This window comes from Limulus polyphemus, unplaced genomic scaffold (genome assembly GCF_000517525.1).
Source record: "Limulus polyphemus unplaced genomic scaffold, Limulus_polyphemus-2.1.2 Scaffold4327, whole genome shotgun sequence".
Taxonomy (NCBI): Eukaryota; Metazoa; Arthropoda; class Merostomata; order Xiphosura; family Limulidae; genus Limulus; species Limulus polyphemus.
Window position 1 is genome coordinate 67,099 of NW_013669937.1, and position 25,700 is coordinate 92,798.

At 30.5% G+C, this 25,700-nt stretch overlaps 1 protein-coding gene across 2 annotated transcripts; it reads left to right on the forward strand.

The window, feature by feature from the left end:
* Window positions 1–3,313: 3,313 nt before the first annotated feature.
* On the forward strand, window positions 3,314–23,860 carry LOC106470969 (polypeptide N-acetylgalactosaminyltransferase 2-like). Of its 2 annotated transcripts, none has more exons than XM_013931556.2 (10): window positions 3,314–3,365; window positions 4,653–4,896; window positions 11,899–12,125; window positions 12,790–12,894; window positions 13,931–13,998; window positions 14,668–14,733; window positions 16,932–17,053; window positions 19,138–19,225; window positions 20,673–20,760; window positions 23,743–23,860. In XM_013931556.2, exons 2-10 carry the CDS (start codon window positions 4,798–4,800, stop codon window positions 23,858–23,860), a joined length of 981 nt encoding a protein of 326 aa, XP_013787010.1. In that variant the 5' UTR covers window positions 3,314–3,365; window positions 4,653–4,797. The 2 variants fall into 2 exon arrangements, with proteins under 2 accessions (XP_013787010.1, XP_022255319.1); XM_022399611.1 differs by having other exon boundaries at window positions 11,902–12,125.
* The last annotated feature ends 1,840 nt before the right edge of the window (window positions 23,861–25,700 follow it).

The window sequence follows — 25,700 nt, forward strand, 5'->3', positions numbered from 1 at the left end:
AACGTTTAACACTCTTGTTATGAAAAATAAATAATTATTAAATAATAAATCGTTAAATAAACTAAATAATAACTTAAACTAAACAGTCTCATATATCCAACAATAAGACTATTTTCAATTCATACACAAAGTCTCCTTATATAACTCACACCAACATTTGCAGTTCTTATGCTGGTCTTTCATTGCATAGGGCATCTGGTAAGGCTTCACTTTGACAGGAGCCCTGGTCGTGGTCTCAATCTTATGTTTCACAAGGTATGTCTTGCCTAGTATATATGTGAAGACATCTGTATACTGGCACAGTCTGGGAACTGTTGGGCAGAAATGAGCCGAAAAATTGCTAACTACGACCCTAAACCAACTACTGTACCTGAATTGCAGTGCATTCTACTGACTCATTGGGATGGAATCACAGTGGATTACATCAATAACATCATCAACAGCATGCCACATCACTATGTGGAAGTTATTAAAGTACAAGGAGGACCAACCAATTACTGAATGTTTAATACGAACTGATATAAGGTTACAGACGCTATTTATAATAATTTGATGTTATATTTTGTCATTATATATGTTTTGTTGTGATAGGTGAAATGCTGAATTACACATCTTTCTACGGGTTTCTGATAAAATTGTTTTCTACTCTAATAAATCGTTCATGATATCCATAGAACTTGTCTCATTATACAAACTACATATATAGATGTTTAATATAACATGCATCTCTCAGTTTGACAATGCTAAGTGTATTTGTATTCCATCTTAATAATGATGATCTTATTTATTACAAAATATGCAAACATTTTGTCCAAAACTGTATTTCTTATAGTTATCATATTTCTCCCCTTCCTCTTCCTCCTCTCTGCTGGCTATGGTAAGACTAGTCACGGTCTTGCAACAGCTGGCCAGATTTCCTCTCAGAGTGACATTCTGCACACTCTACAAGGACGAAAACGTGTTAATTAACAATTATGAATTGTTTATATTGATATACCTTTCCTGCTTCAATTTCTGATGGAGTTTGGGTAGTGGAACTTGTACGACTTACTTCTACTGTGTGCCCCCCAGTGACAAAGCGGTATGTCATCGGACTTACAACGCTTAAATCCGGGTTTCGATACCCGTGGTTGGAAGAGCACAGATAGCCCATTGTGTAGCTTTGTGCTTAATTACAAATAAAAAATAATACTTCTACTGTGACGACCCTAAACTCTGGTAGACCGTCGCAGCTGCATACTTTATCTGAAATTCAATATTTTCTAAATAAAATATATAGCTATAAAATTTCTGCCTTACTTTAGCCTAGAATCATCATCTCCTGCTTGCACAATTCTTACTACTCCTTATAGTCAGCTATAAGAATGGCTACTCTATCTGCAGTATCTATAAAATTCTCAGTCACGCACTATTGGCTTTAATTCGACATTACATCAGCCATCACCGTGATTGTCGATCTAATGCTCGAAACTGACCTTGGTGCTATTTTTTTTAAACTACAACTTAAAGATTTCTGTTGTGAGAGACAGCCTAGAGTTTGTATAACGTGCCCCCCAGTAGCACAGCGGTATGTCTGCGGACTTACAACGCTAGAATCCGGGTTTCGATACCCGTGGTGGGCAGAGCACAGATAGCCCTTTGTGTAGCTTTGTGCTTAACTTCAAACAAAACAAAACAAAACTTGTATAACGTTTTAGACGTTTGTGTAACATGGCTGAAATCTACTATGCAGTGGTAAAAATAAAACCGTGATCCTGTCAGCAGTATCATGTCTGAAACAGAGGGAATTCTATACATAAACAAATAATACGTGACATCAATACAGTTGCAACATAACATAACGTTTTGGAATAACATGGGACCTACTGATCCATCTCGGCAGTTACATTCTATAAACTAAATTAAAATAATTTTAAATAAATCTTAAAGCCAGCCCTTATCATTCATGTACTTATCAAGCTTTCTCTTAAACTCATTTAAATTTACTGCCTCCACAATATCCGAAGGCAACCCATTCCAAAGGCCAACCACCCTGTTAGAAAAATAAAACTGTCTTAGCGGAAGATGGCTCCTACCTTGACAAAAATTTATATTTTTGTCCCCTAGTCCTACTATTCTCACTGTTAAGTAGGAAAAAAGATAATGCATAAACACTATTAATTACCTTTACAATCTTAAACACCTCAATGTAATCCCTCCTAACTCTTCTTTTTTCAAGAGAAAACAATTTGAGAGATTTCAACCTTTACTTATATGACAACATCTCCATCCCAGGCACCATTCTAGTAACCCTTCTCTGAACCCTTTCCAACAATTCGGTGTCTTTCCTGAGGTAAGGAGCCCAATACTGAACACAAATATCCCAAATGTGGTCTAACCAGTGACCTATACAATGAAATTATAACCTCTTTAGACTTATATTCAATATTTCTGTAGATACAACCTAAAATTCTATTTAGCCTACCACTAGCAACAGCATACTGCTTGGATGGCTTTAAAGACTGATCAACTATTACACCAAGATCCCTGTCCTTCATAATACTGTCAAGGTTATTTCCATCCAAATTATATTATAATTCAAATTATGATAACCCACATGCATTATCTTGCATTTATTATAATTAAAACCCATCTACCATTTATTTGCCCAATTCACTAAATTATATAAATCCTTTTATAAATCAGCAGCATCCTCTTCACAGCTAGCAACACCCAAGACCTTAATATTATGTGCAAATTTAAGTAATTTATTGACTATTCTTTCATCTATGTCATTTATGTAAATCAAAAGAGCAAAGGTCCTAAGATTGAGCCCTGAGGTACCCCACTTGTGACATTAATTCACTTTGACTGAACTCCATTTGTAACAACCCTCTGCTTAGAGATAGCCGAAAAAAAAGTGTTTTCTATAAAGATGTGAATCACAGAAATATACTAACGTACAGGCATGTAACATGATATTTTTTATGTTAAAATTTGGTTATTTGTATCGTCTGTTACCGTAAGTAATCGTTCAATATTCAGTTAAAAATTAGTGCAAGTTATGTTATATCTTGTTTGTTTGTTTGTTTGTAATTAAGCACAAAGCTACACAATGGGCTATATGTGCTCTGCCCACCACGGGTATCGAAACCCGGATTCTAGCGTTGAAAGTCCGCAAACACTGGGGGGCAGGAGAAAACTTTAATATATGGGGGGCATGTTATTTCTATAGCCTAAAATGTAGACGTTTCAAATGCATAATATTTATATATTGCAAATATATTTTTGTTATGCTGGTTCTTGCGGTAAGTGGCACTAGTGTCAAGATAGACTGAAATCCTCGAGAAATTATTGCTTGTTCAGAACCTAACTCTGGAGTCGTGGTAAGTATTGAATTTTATGTTATTGGTACGGTGAGAGAAGAGAATTAATTATTGTTACTTTAGAATATGTTCAGTATTCACTTCTTTATCCTTTTTAGTAGAATATTTTATGTAGATGTGAAATTTTATAAAAATTACAAGTTGTAAACTTTGCTTTATAGTTTACCGTTTACGATTAAATTGTACTTTTGTAGTGTAACCTGTAAGTGCTTCGCCTTATGAACTTAAGTTATTATTAATAATGAAGCTAATATTTAAGTTATATTTTGAAGATTTCTTTTAAATATAGTTTAAAACATTAAGTCTTTCTATGTTTAGTGGTGGCCTTAGAAAATATCTTTCATACCCACTTACTGTCTTTCAATTCCATGCTTCAAATATTCAATCTTTATGTTTATTGCAAACATAGCTTTACATTTATCAGGCTCTTGAGACTAACCATAACAAAAAGTCAAAACCTTGTATAAGACGTAGAGACTATTGTGTTTTGTTTTTTTTTTAATTTGTAAAGTCTAACAATAAGATTATGATGTTTCTACTTCATGGCCTAGTGAAATTTTTGAAATTTATATTTCACCAGTTACACTAACTCAGTACAAGAATATGTAGCATGCTATCTAACTGTATTTGGATAATCCAGATTTCTGTTTCTGCATTACTTTTATCAGTTTATGCATACATTGCTTACTTGATACAGCCTAAAATCTAAATATATAGGCTGTGCTGGTTATGTGTTAAAGTGATAAGCATGTGGATTCAAGAGTCCATGATTTGTATCCTATTACCATAACAAACTATGCTAAAGAGTTTGAGTTTTTGAAATATGCTTTGACCAAGTGTGTGTGTATGATAATAGTAAGTGTTTTCATGTTTATTAAACCTTTAAGTAGAAAAGGTTTATTTCACCATTCCTTACTGTAAAAGAGATCAACTAGTTTTCAGTTAATTTTCCCCTTAAACATGTTATATGTTTTTAATTTAATATTTTATTACCATTTGTGTAATTTGAAAACAGAATGAAAGACTTTCAAACAAACTTCACGTAATGAAATTGTTAACATAAAATTATGAACTTTTTGCTAGATCATTAAGCAGGTATGTATATACATATACCTCACAGTCTAATTGTTATACTTTCATTGTAGGTAATAAAAGGTATAGATATTGTAACTCATCTAGTATTGTTTCTTCTGAGGTAATCTTTGATACATACATACATATATATTACTTGTGAGTTTCTATTCTCAGTTTAATGTATTTTTTTTATTGTGTTCATTTCTATTCCAGATATCAGTGTCTTCTAACCTACAAGACACTTTCCTCCAGCTTAGAAAAAGACAATTTTCTTATACTAGGAGTATTATGTGAAATTAGTTGCAATATTTGGTTTGCTTCTTACCTGACTGTGAATGTGTTCCTTGAAAGTACAAAGATGCGACGAAAACTACTAAGATTTTTTACTTTTGCAATAATATTATGGGTTGGAGTAATGTTTTATTATCTGTACAAAGTTCAGCAAGGCAGTGACAAGGTGGGTGTTTGTAGCAGAACATTAGTTTTTGTTGTTCTTTTTATCCATGTATCTTAGGTTAGTTATTTAATCTACATATATCTATAAGTAACACTTCTAAAATGTTCAACATATGCAACTGTAACATAAGAAACCTAGTTTATAAGTTGTACAGTAGTTATTCAGATGAAGCAAATTGTTTCATTACTAGAATTGAAATTGATGGTCAGTACTAGACTAAAGCTGGGGTAATTATTAAACTGAAGCTGGAGCTCAACACTATACTGAAGCTAGGGTTATTATTAAGCTCATGCTGAGGGTCATTACTAGACTGAAGCGAAGAACAGTTATTAAACTGAAGTTGGGGTCAGTACATTAAAGAAGGAGGTCATTACTAGACTGAAGCTAGGATAATTATTAAACTGAAACTGAGAGTCAATATATACCGAAGCAAGAGCCATTACTGGACTGAAACTAGGGTAATTATTAAACTGAAACTGAGAGTCAATACTACACTGAACTGGGAGTCATTGCTAGATTGAAGCTAGGACAATTATTATACTGAAACTGAGAGTCAATACTACAATGAAGTGAGTCATTACTAGACTGAAACTAGGATAATTATTAAACTGAAGCTGGGGTCAATATTACACTGAAATAGGATTCATTACTAGACTGAAACAAGGTTAATAGTAAACTGAAGCAGGAGTCATTACTAGACTGAAACTAGGGTCAATTATACACCAAAGCAGGAGTCATTACTAAACTGAGACTAGGGTAATTATTCAACTGAAGCTGGGGGTCAGTATTACACTGAAGCAGCAGTCATTATTAGATTGAAGCTAGGATAATAATTAAACTGAAACTAAGAGTCAATACTACACTGAAGTGGGAGTCATTACTAGATTGAAGCTAGGGTAATTATTACACTGAAACTGAAAGTCAATACTGCACTGAAGTGGGAATCATTACTAGACTGAAACTAGGATAATTATTAAATTTAAGCTGGGGGTCAGTACGACACTGAACTAGGAGCCCCTACTAGACTGAAACTAGGGTAGTTATTAAACAGAACCTTAGAGTTTGGAGAGTGTAGCCATTCTTGAGGAAAGAAGTTTAGTATATTGTAATTTTGTTTCTTAATAGGATCAATAAATTTTGTTTTATTTTTTTTGTATTACATATGCATTTGTACATTAGATGCTAATATGGAATATGTGAGCAACTTTCAGGGGATTTAGACAAGTTGAATTTGGTGATTAATGTACTTTATTGTTGTAGATTATTTAAGAACCATGCTAGTAGTCCTTAACATAATGGCAATATATATTAATTACTTGGATAGTTGAAATAATTGAAAATAATAATAATTGGACAACATAATTTCTGTTATTTTATTATTTTTGTGAGTTGTGACAGTAATTGATTAAGCTGAAAACTTGAACTAATATAAGATGATAATGGAAAGCCATAATGGCAATAATTTGATTACTGGTTAGTTGGAATAATCAAAAGAAGTGATAATCGGAAACACTAATTTCAATTAATCAGTTATTATAGGTGTCACTAACCGAAGTAATCAGTACTCATAGGTAATCTATTTTATGACCTTCGTCATTTGCTTTATAATATAAACAACAAAATAAACTAAAATGAATGACAAACTTTCCAGAAAAAACATTGATAAAAACATTTGATATGATGTTGCATGAGAGTCGAGAGTTTTGTTAGTCAAATATTTATGGTAATGATAGGTAACTTAAAACATGTTTAGAAAATTAACTTGGTAATACAAATAAAAGGTGATAGTTAAACTTTTTTTTATGTTACTAGAGGGGTTGTTCAGGAACTTTTGTTGTTTCAATATAATGTAAATACTCTCTTACCCAGTACATTATACCACCTCGCTGGTGTTATTTAGATATAGGGTGAACCCAAGGATGTTTCTTTAATATAAATAAGCAGTGTAGGTGGGCAGAAAATTATAAATAATATATTTCCATATTTATAAATGCAAAGTGATATAGTAAAAGATGGCCACCCAAACAATCTCATTTGTTACAGAAAACTGCTCATTTAATATGACTTTGTTTTTATGACAAGCCAAATTTCAATTGACTTTTTTAACTTTTTTCACAAAAAACCATGAAAATTTAATTTTGTAATTAACATGTTACATGGGATTTTGTCAAAAGCTTTCTAAAAACTAAGCAAAAAAGCTTCTATGTTCATACTCTCAAAAAAAAAAATCATCTTGAGTCTTGTTGATTAAATTTGAGTTTTCTGAATGCTGTTGAGGTCAAAATTATTAGCCAGTAGTTTCTCAGATCTTCATTTGATGCCTCTTTTTGTAAAAGTATACAAGTATAATCATTTATTGCTCTCTCTAATGATTTTTGAAAAATAATAGCTAAAACTTGGTTTTTCTGATGTTGTAATAGTGATATCATAGCTTGCAGTTCTTCACACATGCTAATTTGTTTTCAAAGTTACACCATTTTCTTGCATTTTAATAACATTTAAGAATTACACTTCTTTTGCATTAAACAAATTCACAGGTCTGAAACTTCTTGCATCGATTATAATGTAAGATCAATAGTAAAAAATATAGTAAATTAATGAATTAATTCATATTTATTATTAAAATCAACATTTAAGCATGCATTTATATCTACTTTGGACTTTCTAATGAAAAACAAGTTGTGGACTTGCAAATACTTAAGTTACAGTGCACACTTCTAACTGTGGAATATTGCTTTACAGAACCAGTTTGTGTAAATTATAAAATACTGGTTAATTATCTGTGAGTGTGAAGTGTGAGTGCATATACTTCTGTGCCAGTGCTTTAGTTTGTTTAAATAGGGATTATACTGAAAGTTATAAAAACAGTTTAATGTGGTATAGTAAGCAAAATTTATGACTACAGGAAAAACCAAGTAGGATATGCCATTCAAATGTCACAATAAATTTGTACTTTAAGGTATCATATAGTAGATCAATTTTACTACCAGAACATTTCAAAAACTTTGAAATCTTTTATTTTCAGAGGTTTTACATCGTAATGATCATACAAATGAAGTATTTTGCTTGCACATACATATATATGTATTCTTATGTAGTTTAATTCAGTGAATAGGTATTTTGCCTGGCAGTTCTATTATGTAATGAGCTTTTAATTGAGTTTTTCAGACTAATGCTTGGTGGTTTCGTACTGTAACTAAACGTTTTGCTGATGTTTTATTTCTTGGTTTGTTTGACAGTTAACCATATTCATAGCACATAATCAAGGTTATAAGCTAACTTTGATATAGACGAACTCATGGTACAAAACTTAAATACAATTGAGTTTATTTTGCATAATTTGTTTCCAAATTATGATATACTTTCTAAATTACAGTATTTAACAAACCAGTGTGTAAATTTTTAATTACATTCAACCTCTATTCATAAGTTTTTTGTTTATCTGATTTGCTAGTTGCTTGAATTTTATTGTTTTCATTGAAGAATCTTAATGTTTCCACCTTTAAAACTTTCAAAGGTTGGGAATATTCTTTTATTGCATTGTTCGTTCACTATACCAAACAAAGACAATAGGTAAAACATTTTACCCATTCTTGTGTCACAAATATAAAACATTGAAAAGTAAATATTTATAGTTTACAAAAATATTATAATGTTTTTAAAACCCAGCACAAAACAGTAGTTTCTGAAATAGTACGAGATGTTACTGCACAGTACTAATTTGCCACTATTATTTAATATTAAGATCTTGTGTGATAAATCTAAAAGACAAACATCAATATTTTTGTTCATGTTATTAAACTTTCCAGGGATAAAAATTATAGCATATAAAGCTTAAACTTCCTCTCTTTAAATTTTATTTCTAAGTGACCTTTTATGATTTATCTCAAAAGATAAAAGCCATGTATATTTGTTACCTTATTTGGAAAACAGAAGGTTATTCTACCCATTTAATTTATTGTTCACTTGTCTATTTTATTGCACCCCCCCAAAAAAAAAGTCTTCTTACATAAACATATTTAATGAGTTTAAAAAATGCAATCTGTGAAAATATGAAATATACATGAATTGATTCATAATTTTTTTTTAACTAGTGTTTTGTAGAAGTGGAAATAAAATACCCCACCATTACATCTTGTTTAACCCTTTCATGATCAGTCATTTTGTATTCTCAGGAACCACTGAAACTAGAAAATTTGATAAAATATCTAAAGTTTTATATCTGATTAAAGCAAGCCTCTACAAACTGACTACAAGTGTCCTAATATTATAAAAAAAATCATTGTAGAATAATAGCAGGGAGAGAAATAATGAAATAAAATTACATTCACTCAAGAGAGCGCTATGAGAAAGATTACATTCCCTCGTGTAAAATTCCCTTTCCTTATGAATTGTTTTTTTTATTTAATCCACTTTCATTGGTCATAACTAAAGGAATACGGATGGATACATAACTAAAAAGATAAAATTCCTCAAACAAAGTTAAATTCCTCAAGAATGTGGGAATGTAGTATTTGATCCCTGAATACAATAGTAGAAAGAAAGTTAAGAAAGAAAAACATACCTTCAAAGTGTTTATTTACAAAATTATCTTTAAGAGTTGAATTAAATAACTTGTAGTCATTTTTAGTTTTAATTATTTAAACATTTTCTTGAATATCTAACGAAGTGTGGTTTGTACATAGGTGCTTTAATCAGTTCTTTATTTCAATGGGTACGTAAGTGACTTGGTCATATGACCCCATGTGACCTTGCTTGTTTTTAAAGCTCAATCAGAACTGTTTGTTTGTTATGCTTTTATGCGTGTTTTCTATATGTTTGCAATGGAATTTGTGGAAGACAGTTGTTAGCCCCCTCCCTTATAATTGTTAATTTTGGAAATATATTTTCAAATAACAAGTATAATGGGAACAACAGGCTAGTTTACATATGGTGTGGATTCCATGTCGGTGGAAGATGAATTATTTTAATATTTCTAAAGAGTTAAAACTAAATACAAATTCATGCATTTCTTCTGAAATCGGTTATCCATTGTTTGTGCTGCTGTTAAAAATGATGCTTATTAGGGTGGTGAGCTGTGAAAAATTAGCAAATTATTGCATACATTTTTATCTCCTTATCTTGTACAAAAATGTCACTTGTGATAATAAATTGTGTATGCTACCTCATACAATGTAGATTTGTTAACTTATAATAAATGGGGATAAGAAATTTTGTTTTGTACACATAAATTGGCCTTGTCTCTCAGAAAAGTAATTATTTATCTTTCAATGTTGTTTTAAGAATGTTGTACAGGTTTTCTTAAATGTCAGAGCCTACTTGCATGCACTTTGTTCTGCTCAGACTGTTTCAGATAAGGCTAAAATATGTCCACTTACCTTGTGGCTGAGTTTGTAACTATATAATGTTCTTACTTTTATCTTACCAAATCAAAGAACATTCTCAAGTCCATACAGTTTTTAATTATAGTAAACTGCATTTTAAAAAAATGTTTTTTGTTTTCTTCGGAAACAGCAGAATTTGAAAGGATTGTTGAGATAGCTTGTATTCAATTTTACTGTTATATATCAGAAAATGTGACACAAGTAGTTGTTTAAGCTATAGCTGACATTTGTCTAAAACTTATCTAGAGAGACATATTGATAATAGCAACATTACAGAGTGATTAAATACCAGATATAATGTTTTTTTTACAAAAATCTACATATGTATAATCTTCATAAAATTGTATTTTTTATAAGTTTTTTATATTATATACTGAAATTCTGTAAATTTAGATGTTCTTTATAACAATCAGCATATAGATGATGGTTGCAGTATATACAAAACTATTACTAGGCATGGGTTTTTGAATCTGTCTCCTGTTGCTTTCACTTAAGTCAAAGCTGTTAATTGGGTCATCTGTTGTTTGTCAGATTTGTGGTTAAGGACAGTAATGGTAAAAAATGGTAGCTGTTCTCTTTACAAAGGATGAATCTGTTAGTGTTTTAAATTTTGCTTATTAATAAGTATTTATAACATTTTAGTTTACTTTATCATCACAGTGCTATTTTTTGTTTTGTTTATTTTAAAATAATTGTTTCACTCTGCTTTTCTCCATACAGTGCAAGCAATTTTTTTGTTTTTTAATTTGATAAAACAAGGAGAGAGCTAACAGAGACAAAAATTTCTTCAATTCATTGAAACATTTTAATAAGGTATTACAAATTTAGTCATTTCTAAACACGTGCACTTTCAGAAACTACAAGTTTAAAATCATGTGTTTTTAATATTTTGTATTTTGCTGTAGCAAGTGTATCTTCTCATTACTGTACTTGCACATCCTTGTGTCAGAGGATTATGTGTAATAAAATCTGCTAGTTATCAATGTTGTTAAACCTGAATTTTGTTTTTTATGTCATGTCAAGCCCTTAGTAATACAGAAAATAATTACACGTGCTTATACTAAAGCACTTCCCATATTTCTACATAGCATTTCATCTTTAATTTAATATTTTAACAAGAACAATACTCTCTGTTCAACATATTGTCTCTGACATTTTTTCTTTGCATTGTAGTATGTGTTGTAGCTATAATGAATGAGGACTGATTTAGGCATGTTGAGACAGATGAAACTTTTTGAAAAATAACATATTCTATTTTATATTTGAAAGCAAATAATTTCTGTACCCTTCCTGGGGAGACAGGCATTATATATGAAATACCTCAAACTTAGTTCCACAGGTGTACACTTTGTTCATACTTTCCTTTTTCAAACAAGTACACAGACCTATATATTCATTTTAAAATTACTTAATTTTTTTACGAACTCATTTAGAAACAGTCCCATGTATAAAACAATCACAGACAAAAGTCACTATGATAACAAAGTTGTTATTTGGAATAGCTTTTCAGGGAAAGGTCTGTGCAAGAAAAGAAATATGCTTGCTAGTAATATATATACATTTATATATATCTTTTTCTAAACCTAATTTCATAATGCTACTCCCTTCTCTGTTTCAGAAGAATAAAGCTTTACTTTTAAAAGAAACAGTGACAAAAGTGAGGCACAGCCAACAGTATAAAGTAATTGAAGACAAAATATCACTAAAGTATTTTGATGAAGAAGCCTATATTTCAAAGTCAAGATTACATCCTGGAGATGATCCTTATGCAAGAAATAAATTCAACCAAGAGGCGAGTGATAAATTACCAAGCAATCGAGAGATCCCTGATACCAGGCATTCTGAGTAAGCTTTATATGGTGATTAACCAATACTTGCATATGAAACAAGATGGGATTTCAAACTTGTTAATTTGAATAAATAATTCTGTATTTGAAATATTGTAAAATTTCTATCCAAGGAATTAACAACAACCATTATAATACTTTTTAATAATAATATTGAAAGAAAATGTTTTACATGTGTATAATAATCTTAACAAACATCATATGGAGACTGTTGTTAGAAGCAATCTAGATATGTTTTTGAAAGTAGAAAAGATGTTATAAGCCATATTAACCAAAGTTAAATTGAACCAGAACTATTTCCAATTACACTGGGTAAAAACATTATTAAAGTAGCAGTATTGTATACAATATAAATTTTTTCTGTAACATATTTAATATGATGCTTATGACTGACATGAAATTAACATCAGAGTAACAGGTGTTTAATAATCTGTGTAATTGTTTTTGAATAACTGAAACACAGTTAACTTCAAGAGAATTTGCTTAGACAGTAAAGGAGATCTCTGGTTTTTACTTTTCATAAGTGAAACAGCTTAAATAATCTTGTATATTTAACTAATACACTGAACATAATTTAACATACTGTTAATTTTATTTTAATGGCATAAAATTCCTGAATGAAAGAGACAGTTAAAAATTAAACAGTCGTTCCCTCTCTTCAGGTGCTCCTCTAAAGTTTACAGAGATGAGAAACATCTTTCCCCAACAAGTGTGATTATAACATTTCACAATGAAGCAAGATCAACCTTGTTAAGAACAGTTGCCAGGTACAGCATATCACTATGAACATCTGCTTGCAAACTAGAGTAAACTTGTAGAAATTTCAAGGGTAATACTGGATCTAAAAGAATGGAGAGTTTGGTTTTCCAATCCCACAGTGTCTATGTTAATGAATTCTTAGTGTCACTGAAATTTTTCATCATAACGAAGTTCTACTGTGATATTAATTTACATTAGAATATTTCTTGTTCAGAGGGAATACTGGGAACAAATTATTTGATAAAAGGCATTTAAAATTCACATGTTAGGAAAGTTGTTTTTATTTTTTTTGTTTCCTAAAAGAAATGATCTATATCATAGAATTCTAGTGAAAAACCATTCAAAATAATATGTTTACTGTACCAAATAGTTTTATCAAAAGTATTCTGTTCAAAGTTCAATTCATGAGTAATTCCCATTTTGTCAAACCTAATTACCAGAATTACCTAACTGTAAACACTATGTTTAACTATTTTTTGACTTGGGTTTTATCTTTCTAGTGATGTTTTTAAATATTATTATAAGTTTAATGAAAAAAGTACTTCTTGTTAGCAGTTGAAATTGGTATCATTAAAAACCGTTGTGCCCTGATACATGATAAAACTGTAAACAAGAAACTGATAAAGGAATTATGTCAACATTTAAGATATGTTCTAATAATGAGAATATAGGCATTTAATGTTAACTACATTTTTCATGGTAATGTTTCTTGTTGTAGAGTGATGTATATTAAGAATATTGATTGTAGTAACCTTTGTTGTAAAAATAAAGAAACAAAACCTTTTAAGCTAATATAAACCATTTTCTATCATAATTCTTAATCTTCAGAAGTTTGTGTTGTAGTTTTGTATCTCCTGCACATTTATTCTCTCACGCAAGTTGTACAAAACTAAATTTAAGCATCATAACCAATGTTATTTGATATTCTTCAAATAATGCCCATGAAACAGACACATTACCCAGTTTATTTTCATATATTGCAGCTGGTAGGAGCTACTAATGCTTGCTGTTTTATGTAAATTAATTTGCCTTATTTTTTTTAAGTGTTCTGAACAGAAGCCCAGAAAATCTCATTAAAGAGATCATTCTTGTGGATGACTTTAGTGATGATGGTAAGAATGTTTTATTAAAAAGACGTTTCATTGTGTTAATGTAATATAAACCAAAAGTATCCATTATTAACAGTCTGCTCAAACATATTGAAACATTGGTGATATATAATCATTGTCATTGGGTGTTTCATTTCAATTTATGGCTAAAAATTTTCACTTTCCTTCTTATTAAAATTTGATATGTCAGTGCTTGTGATAGGAAAATAGCCTTAAAGATTACTTTTTAAAGTCAGTATCATAGTTTTTTAGATTCAGTTGACTGACTGAATTATAGGCAGACCAGATTTCTTTTGAGAACTGCTGTTGTTTTATCCTTTCCCATATGGTGAAATGTGACTGTTTTCATGAGATTGTTTGTCTGAAGCCTAACAATTATACTTTACTTGATGTTGAAAAGTAAAGTTGGTAAAGGTCAGCTAACATGTAAACTGTAAAGATTATTGTGTCATGTTTTTAATTTCTAACATATTAATCACTGTATGCTATATAGTCATGCTACTATAAATTCTAAACAAAATTTCTCTAATTCCTTTTGTTAGCACTAATGTACAAAGTGTTGTATATTAATAGTGTTTAGATATTTTTAGCAATTCTTTTTCTTGGATAATTATTTTTATGTATACTTTAATAGTAACTTAAAAAATAGGTAAATATTCTGTTTATTTTGAGCCTCTGATGGAAAAGAACTTGAGAGCATTCAGAAAGTTCGTGTGCTAAGAAACAACAAAAGAGAAGGTAAGTTTGAAATATGTGGTATCTTTGATTGTGAGAAATCATTATTCAGATGTTGGTGTTTTTAAAAGTAGTACAAAAAAGTGTTGTTATAATTATGATTCCTTGTGTAAGATGAATATTATCAACCATAAGCTTTTCATTAGATATTTAATTCAGCATCTATGCTTAAGTTTAAATGTAGGACTGGTCAGAAAAATTTAGAAGCAAATATGCAGGTAAACTAGTTTTATCAGGTCACTGTAGTTGTCACCCAAAATATATAACATTTTGGGACAACATGGAACCTATTGGTCCTTCTCTGCTATTCCATCTTCTAAACTAAAAGTATTGATGAATAAATTAAAAAAAAAATCTTAAAGCCAGCCCTTATCAATCATATACTTATCAAGCTTTCTCTTAAACTCACTTAAATTTCCTGCTTCCAAAACATCCAAAGGCAACCCATTCTAAAGGGCAACCATCCTGTTAGAAAAATAAAACTGTCTTTGCTGAAGATGACTCCTACCCTGCCAAAATTTATATTTGTGTCCCCTAGTCCTACTATTTTCACTGTTAAGTAGGAAAAAAAGATTATGCATCAACACTATTAATTCCCTTTACAGTCTTGAACATATTAATCAGATCCACTCCTAACTCTTCTTTTTTCAAGAGAAAACAATTTGAGAGATTTCATCTTGGGCACCATTCTAGTAACTCTTCCCTAAACCCTGTCCAACAATTCAATGTCTTTTCTATGGTAAGGAGACCAAGACTGAACATAATACTCCAAATGTGGCCTAACCAGTGACCTATACAGTGACTTGTATTCAATATTTTTGTAGATACAACCTAAAATCCTATTTGCCATGGCACTAGCAACAGCACATTGCTTGGATGGCTTTAGAGACTAATCAACTATTACATCAAGGTCCCTTTCTTTCGTGACACTGTTAAGGTTATTCCTATCCAAATTATACTTAAAATTCAAATTATGATAACCCACATGCATTATCTTGCATTTATTATAATTAAAACCCATTTGCCATTTATTTGCCCAACTCACTAAATGATCTAAATCCTTTTGTAAATCAGCAGCATCCTCTTCACAGATAGCAACACCCAATACCTTAATGTCATCTGCAAATTTAAGTAACTTATTGACCATTCTTTCATCTATGTCATTGATGTTACTCAAAAAAGCAAAGGTCCTAAGACTGAGCCCTGAGGTACCACACTTGTGACATTAATCCAGTCTGACTGAACACCATCTGTAACAACCCTCTGCTTTCTTCCATCCAGTCACTCTTCTATCCAATTTGCTAACTTATCCCCAGATCTATAGAAATATTTTTTTTTACAAGCCTTTTATGTAGCACCTTGTCAAATGCTTTCTGAAAATCCAGATACACCAAAATAATTTACACTCTTACCTTCATCTATATAAGCAGTAACCTTTTCAAAGAATGTCAAAGATTCGTAAAGCAAGAGTTTCCTTTAGTGAAACCCTGTTGACTGTCTAATGAAATTCTAAACTTTGTTAAATGTCTTTGCAAAGCATCTTTTATCAGACTTTCCAAAACTTTTCTCACAACTGATGTAAGACTAATGGGTGATAATTACTGGGACAATGTTTGTCACCTCTCTTAAAAATAGGAGTGACATTAGCTAACTTCCAATCTTCTGGTACCTGCCCACTATTGAAGGACTTATAAAATATAACAGCAAATGACTCACATATCTAATCTTTAACCTCCTTCAGAACCCTTGGGAAAATATTAAAAAATTTCTGAAAAAAAGATACTGGATCGATCAGTTGAACCCACTCAGAAGCTTTTGAATATATTAAGACAAAGAATAACTTGCTGTTAAAAAGTGTGTATTTTTAATTTTTATAGTTTCGTTTTTATCAAATTGTTTCAGTAATATGGATGAGCAAGTGCCAGCTTGAAAAACTGACAAATTGATGATAATTCTTTGGGAACATTATTCAATAATTTTGGCAAGAAGGAGAAAATAAAACTTTACAGAAAACATCTTCTAAAGTTAAATTTTTAAACAGTCATTAAGTTTTTAGAATTGTCTTTTACTGTGTTTGATTATTAAAATACTCAAATAGTGTTTAGTTTATCTAAAAAATAGAAAATATAACTTTCTTTTAATAACACAGTATCTAATTTTTCAATATTATATTAAGGCATACAATTTTTATCTATGAATAGGGTTAGTAAGATCAAGAGTTCGAGGTGCAGATGCTGCTACATCTGAAATATTGACATTTCTGGACAGCCATTGTGAATGTAACCAAAAATGGTTAGAGCCTCTTTTGGATAGAGTAGTTGAGGTAAAATTTTATTATGTCACAATGTAACAGTTTCTGCTACAGGTTATGAAATTGAGTTTTCACTATATTTGATTTGGACAGAATTGTTTGGTATAACAGTTTTATGGAAGTTTAAGGAGACGTTTTCAGTGCACAGTAAGTGGTTTAAAGATAACGTTAGACGTGATTGTATTGCATCGTTAATTTTGGAATAACCTAGAATGACTGCTGATTCATATGAATGATAATGATACACATCTGTTCAAGAACCATTTTACAAATTATGTACTTATGCTTGGCTGTTAGCCAAATGATTGTTTTAAAGTAACTAATAGATATAAAGCAAGAAAGCAGCACAGAATGGAAATGGAATTCAGTAGTTTTAGTTTTTTATCTATAAACATCAGAACTATAATTCTGTCTTTAAAAAGTAGTGAGTATAAAGCGATATGAAGTTTCAGTTTTAACACTTGTGCTTGATTATCAGCATTTAGGAAAACCATTTAGCAGGAACTACAAGAAAGAATAAGCCTATTGGTATAATATTCTGTTACATTTAAAAATTAGTTTTCTTTTAGATGACTCTCATTTTTTCAACCTTTTACAATCATTATTCCTCCAATGTATCAACTTTATAATAGTCACAAACCTGTCTGCTTTTCATTATTTTAGCATTTAAACAGCATTAAATCTGTCTACCCTTTATTATACAAGCTTTATATAGTCTCTGATCTAATGGGTGTTATGCAAGTTTTATACAGTCTCTGATCTAATGGGTGTTATGAAAGCTTTATACAGTCTCTGATCTAATGGGTGTTATGCAAGTTTTATACAGTCTCTGATCTAATGGATGTTATGCAAGCTTTATGCAGTCTGATCTAATGGGTGTTATGCAAGCTTTATATAATCTCTGATCTAATGGGTGTTATGCAAGCTTTATACAGTCTCTGATCTAATGGGTGTTATGCAAGTTTTATACAGTCTCTGATCTAATGGGTGTCATGCAAGTTTTATAAGAATGAAGTTCTAGGTCTCTTTGCTTTTAGTGCTACTTCATCATTGATTATGTATGCTCACTTTGATGAACATGACTAGACAACTGCTTGACACCAACAATATTCATAGTAAGATGGTTAGTCTTAGATCACACATGTTGACTTTCCGCAGCTCTTCCACTTTATGTGGACATTGACTTACAAGATCACGTATATGCAGTCCAAAGGCATAAAAGTAAATTGGAACTGCATCAATTGACTTCACAGACATGAGGTTGCTATGATTCTGGATTCTTTCCATCTCACTTGTGAAAACAGAATTTTAGTGTGGCTAGTAGCTTGTGAATTCTGGACCTCTGAGTCTTCATCAACATCAAATAGTTGTTTTTTTATTTTCTTAACATTACCAGAAGATATTCCCAGTTTCCTCTTAATGGCTTTTTGAGTTAGGAGGTTACATATTGTAACAAAATCATCACTTTGTATATTAAAGTGTTGCTCTGGATTGTATTGGGTTGTGGTTTTGGAGCCCATTACTACCCTAAGTTCTCTGCTAAGTGAGTTTTTCCATTTTCATTGAGAATGTTGACTTGAAGGCCTCCTGCATCAAAATGTTGTTACCTTTGGCTTTACATCATGTAACAGGTTTGCAGTATGAATATCCTTCTTCAGGGAGAACTGTGACATAATCCTTTAGTCATAAGTCTGTCTGTGTCAGCATTGAATATTGAACTGTTGGGAATTTGTTGTAAACCAAATATACAGGTACTTAACACATTACTTATGGCACTGCTACGTTATCATATGCAAATCATCATTGTCAAGTTCAGCTTAACCCCATATACCTACTCTTTATGGAGTTTTAATTGTACATGGTAATAACTCAACATTATAGAGTTACTCATCTTTTGATACTTCATTACATTGGTTTTGTAGTTACCTTTATCTGGTTTTGTTATAAAAACTACTGCTTTCAGTAGAAGTATCATACAAACTACATTAGTTCAGTTCTATGCATTTGTTTGTTTTGTCTCTTTCATACATGATAGTAAACCAATAAAGGAGGATATGATGAATATATGTTTTTTTATTACTTAAATGTTCTTACAGGATTACACAAGAGTTGTTTGTCCTGTGATTGATGTAATCAACATGGATGACTTCAATTACTATGGTGCTTCATCAGATTTACGTGGAGGTATGGGAAGTTTTGTAAACCATTATTTGTAAGTTTTATAAAGCATTATTATTATATCGGGACAAGATGTAGATGATCAGGTTCTCTTCATTTTTCATTTCTTCTTACATTGTTTGTCTGCTCTGCATTCCACTGCATCCTCCAATACATGCCCTCCCACTATGTACACTGATTACAGAGCCAAGGAATAATTTCATAACATATTTATTATCATTTTTATGATCTTTTAAATGAAATATAATGTGAATACAAAAAACATAAACAATTTAAAGCCATCAATATATATTAAGCATCTGGAATATCTTGTTTATCTGTATGTTGGACACAACTTATTCTCTCTTGAATTTCATAAAAGAAATTATTGACTTCTGAAAGGTCTATAAAACTTTTTATCATAGTAAATTGGATGAAGTTCTTAATAAAACATGTCACTTTGGTCATGAAGTAACACTGTGTGTATTAGAAAATCATTGAAGTTCTTATTACCATGTCACTTTGATCATGAATTAACACTGTGTGTATTATAAAATCACTGAAGTTCTTATTACCATGTCACTTTGATCATGAAGTAACACTGTGTGTATTAGAAAATCATTGATGTTCTTATTACCATGTCACTTTGATCATGAAGTAACACTGTGTGTATTATAAAATCAAAATCACTGAAGTTCTTATTACCATGTCACTTTGATCATGAAGTAACACTGTGTGTATTATAAAATCATTGAAGTTCTTATTACTATGTCACTTTGATCATGAAGTAACACTGTGTATTAGAAAATCATTGTAGTTTTAACTAAATGGGCCTAACCTACCAATTCATTGGATTAGCCAATTATTCTTATTATTTTAAACTAAAATTAAATTGATAATAATTTTGAAAATAAAAGGAACATACTAAAAGAAATATGTTGATTCTTTTACAAAATAATGGATGTATATTTTCTTTTACCTATCAGTATATAAAAAAAAATTGTAAAATTATTTTGATAATCAGTAATGTGTTTATTACATATTTAGATAAATGAATAATTCATCTCTCACAGTACAAGTTAAATGCTGATTTACAAAACTGATTAAACAGCTAATAATCCATACTCAGAATAAGAATTTCTGAAATACAGAAGATTTCCATCCATGTGCAAACACTTCAATAAAGGGTGTATAGCGTATCTCGTAGTATTAATATCTTACTCGTTCACATCGTTTTAATGAAATATTATCTTGTGTTCATTTCTCTTGGTGTCAGAACTGAAAGGTAAATATTTAAGAGTTTTTTATTTGGTATATGAAACATACATTAGGAACTTTTATCAAGAGATTGAATTAGTGTAAAGCACTGAGAATAATCAATATCTGACCATTTATTTTTGGTACTGTTGCATACGGCAGAAAAAAAAAGTAAAAATTATGTAAAGTAATGGAAAATTTATGTGTGAATCAATAGGTTTTGACTGGAATCTTGTCTTCAAATGGGAGTTTCTTTCTTCAGCTCAAAGACACAACAGAGCTAATCAACCTGTACTTCCAATTAAGTGAGTATGTCTAAATTAATGATAACTTGATCTTCATATCAAGCACAGTCTAATACATTATTCATGTATGAGAATTGTCCCTTGGTTTGCAGTTTACCACTGATTTCAACATGTTTTGGATCATTTCAGAAATTATGCAAATTTGGTAAACAAACTGATGTGTTTGCATATATGCATCTACCTACAATCATGTGTTTGTTAACCCTTCTAATACAGGTGGGTGGATTCCACCCAGCCCATATTCTCGAAAGTAAACATAAAGCAGTTATACTGTAACTTCATATCTTCATGCAATTTTTCAGATTATCAGTAAACGGTTCAAGGCATTTGTGCACAAAATATCAGATTTTTTAATTAAGTTTTAACATTTGTTAATTAATTATTTGCTTGTGCATTTTTTATTTTCAAATATTGACCATCCAAGTAATTTTGATTTTAAGAGTAAAAATACTTTTATGCATCAGAATACTTTCAAATTTCACATGCAAAATCTTTATAACTTCCAGATAATTATCAAATGTTTTTTGAAAAAAAACTGTATTTTATATGTTATTTTCACTACAGTATGTCTGTACAGGTTGGGTCGATTTGACTGACCTGGTAACCACCATAAAAAGTTAGGAAATAAATATAAATTATGCTTTTTTTCGTTCTACAATGACTAGAAATTATAACACGAAAACACAAATGTTTAATCTAAATAGCTGAAATCTCTTAACATTATACATTTATATATATATTTATTATTTTCATTATATTGACCTTTCAGCCATGCTTGGCTAACATTACAGAAGTTGCAATGACACAGCACATGTGCACTCATGTTACTGTATCTAAGAGTATAAAACTGGTCTTTACAAATTGATCTGTCTTGGTTGTGTTTTAGAGGACTAATATTTTGTAAAATACAGTCACATTTCAGTTATAATACATTATATATGTATATACATTATTACTATTTACAAACAAGTTCTTAAAATTGTTTTTCTTAAAACATAGAACAGTAAATAAGGAAATATAGCAGACAATTTTCTCTACTAGTTACAAACTTTGTACTTGTTTACTGCTTGCCATAGGTTGCTAAGCCTCATAAAATTTTGCAGGTGAAGGATGTGAAACAAAATAATTTTTATAGGTTTTATATATGCATTTTGAAACAAAAAAAATCATAAATTATTGTATAAATACCACAGAATTCCACTATAATTTATAAGGCTTAGTAACTAAGCTGTATTTGGGTCTAAAAAAATATGATTTTTCATACTCAATAATATCCTACCTTATCACTTGGAATCTACCATGAAAAGAAAGGGTTTCCCACATAAATACTTCGAAAAGACTCAGAGAACCACGTGGGCGGGACATTCTGAGCTTTCAATTTGTTATTCACACATCATAGACAGAAGTAAGTGTATGTGTTTCCAAAAATGGAAAGAGGTGGGTGGGGCCACTGTGTTTGATTCCCTAAACATAGCAATATCTCAGCAAATAGAAAAGATAGGAGGTTCTTACTTTATATTTTAGCTTGTAAATATCAGAAATTTGAGTTCATAATTCGTAAGAAACTATAGACTTTGTATTTGGACATCACAAACATCTAATTTTAACCAATGCTGCATTGAACATACCACGTGACACACGAAAATTGGTATTTAGATTTTTTTTTTAATATTTACTTTTCAATTAAGAAATTAACTAATGTATAATACTAAAATTTGAATTATGATCTGCAATTTGATACCAAACTTATTGACATAAATTCATAAAATAGTAGTTGAATAAAATTTTGAATGTGAGTCAACAAACAAGATGACATGGCCTTTGACCTTGTGTCAATAAGGGTAAAGTCAACTGAAGTTGTAAATGCCTTAGAATTGCAACATCAACAGTGAATCCCAAAAATTATCTGGTTTAATTGAGAAATTCTGAAACTAACTTGCTTCTCACTTAAATCTGATTCTAAAGTTACTTAACTGTTAAGTTGAGTTTTGTTTTTTTCTTTGAAATAGTGGATGTTTTTAGTGTTTTTATTCTTTACATCCATTGAAGAACTTGCTTTGTTAAAATGTTTATATTAAAGAATAGGAAAAAAATACTAATACTCTGATAAATTGTTTACTCCTGCTGTTGTATTTTAAATAATTTTTATGTCAGCTGAGTTATATATCACTGCTTTTGGAATATTAAGAATTATTGCCCAATATAATTAACAAGGTAGCTTAATGGTGATTGTTTTAAATGCCAACTGCGTGACTAAAAACTACCACTTCTGCTCTACTTTTTTTTTTTTCTGGCCATTTGTGCTTGCATATACAAGTATGTTTGTATGTTGACAGTGGCTAAAATAAGAAAGTTACATCAATTTCAAACTTAATAACTGTGGTTTGAAAGTCTAGTCACAAGTCATGTATTATTGCTAAACAAATAAAAAATTGATTATAATCTAAGTTATTTTGACAAAGAACTGTTAAAATATTTTTGGATAATGTAAGTAACATTTCCTTGTAACTTTTATCTGTTCTTTACAAAATTGAATTAAAATAAATACATTTTAGAATTAATTGTGTTCAAAGTGAATGACATAATGTATCCATCTTCCAACTAACACCAGAAATGTGTATTTTCTCTTGAAATGGCCAACAGTACTTTTACCAAGTACATTCAGATTTACACAGTTCATACAGTGCACAGTTCAACACAGAAATAGTAGGTCTGTCTTGGTGTTGATATGTAGAAAATTGTTGAAGCTTTATAGCTTTCTAGTTAAACCTAACTCTTATGAGTTTTATCTTGTACTAACCTAGTTGAGTTGATAGAGCTAAAAAAATAAATCAGTGCTTCTTGTGTGATTTATCATCCAGTATGAGAAACGTGGTTCATACTATAAAAGATCTTTCTCATAGTATAGATTTGTTTCTATTCCATTAATTTACTACTGCACTAGTGAAAGTTAGTTAAAGGAGAATATTATTTTAATTTCAGGACCCCAATGATAGCTGGTGGGTTATTTGTAGTAAACAAAACATTTTTTGACAGACTTGGAAAGTATGATATGATGATGGATGTTTGGGGTGGAGAAAACTTGGGTATGTATTTTTAACCTTTTCTTAATAGTTTATACAAAACTAGTATACTAATAGTAGTAGTCATTTTAAAACATTTTATAACAATCAAGTTAATTATTTTGTATTGTTGAAGGAATAGGTACAATTAATACTAATACTGTTGTATGATTTTGATGAAAATATGACTTCTTTTGTTTTAAAGAATATGTTAATTATGACAATAAGCTTTAAAGTGTAAGAGCACAATGTGGTAGTAGTTTTCAGCTTTATTTTATATTACACAGAAGTACATCATCTTTGTTTACACAGATATTAGAAGATCTAAATACTGTAAAGAAATCAAGTATGTTCTGATAACAGGTCAATTTTTTTGTAGTTTCATTCAGATTTGCTATTATAGCCTTACAGAAAATTATCAAAAGCTAAATTTATCCTTCATTTCTACACCAGCTGACACATTTTTGAAAACAATTGTATTAGTTTTTGCTTATTGTAATAAAGCGTATCCCTACTCCTCTTAACCTGTTCACCTTACGTATACAAGTTGAACCTTTTTTCTTGTGTACGCTGTGGCTGTGCCATATATGGGATTTTATTTTTAATTTTCCCACATGAACTGGTAAGGGGTATTTATGAGTGTTAAAGCATTCTCCATCCATCCAAGCATTGTTACTGAACAATAAGTCAATTGTTTTTTGTCTTTTCTCACAATGTCAAATAAATCGTATATACAGCACGGCTGCAGTGTACAGAAGAAAAAAAAGTCTGACCCATATATGTAACAGCCTCAGTGAATAAGTTAGTCACAAAATAAAAAAACTTTTATCTGTGCTACAACTTTGGCTGTTAGGTGTGATAATGAGCTGTTGTAATTTTGATCAGTAAGTGTGGTTAAAATAGTAAGTATTAAGCTACGTACGAGCAAACAAGTAAAATGATGAGTGAGCTGGAGCTTAATTCAAAATAGTATTATTAGTAATCTGATAAAATATTCTGCTTTTTTATTTAAATTGAACCAGCTGTTTTACTGTTGCCCCCTAGAGATTCAGTGGTAAGTCTGAAGACTTATAACACTGAAAACTGGGTTTCAATACCTGTGGTGAGCACAGAACAGATAGCCCTTTATGTAGCTTTGTGCTTAACAACAAACATTTTTCTGTTAGGTGTCATAGCTTGATTTGGCAAACATTAGGAAGGAGATGTTAAGTAAATAGTTTGAATTTAGGGACTATTTTATTAGTATATATTTCAGTATACTTGATCTATTTATATCCCTCCACTAGGTAAAAAAGTCATTTGCCAATCCTAAAGTAATTCTATGAAGTTAGACATATGGAGGTAGTAATTAAATTTTTTCCCCAGTAACTTGTGTGATACCAAATGTTTGTGATTTAGTATCACAAAGAAAGGTTCTGGTATCACACAATATGATACCAAACTATGAGTACTACAGTATCTCACACAAAATCTCCAACAGAACTGGTCTGAATGCTACTGTGATTAAGAAAAAGATGCTTAAGTCCTTCAAATTTAACAACAACAACTCACAACTGTGATTAAAATGTATGCATAGACCCTGAAATACCATCTTTAGTTCCCTCTGAGCACCAACTTGTATGTTTATTAGAATTAATGGCCCAATACTAGGTAATTATTCAGTACTTCAGAAATCCTGAATTTCTGGGGTTAAGGCGTAGAGTTGAATTAATGGTTATTAGATTATATGAATACTACACCAAGAAATATAAACTCATCATTAATGCACTTGATGAAGGAGCTCTTTTAATGAATCTTAATAACTTGCTCAAATAAAGATTAAAGAAACACGAGTTATCCTGACATATAAATACTACTATGAATTTTCCCCCATCATAC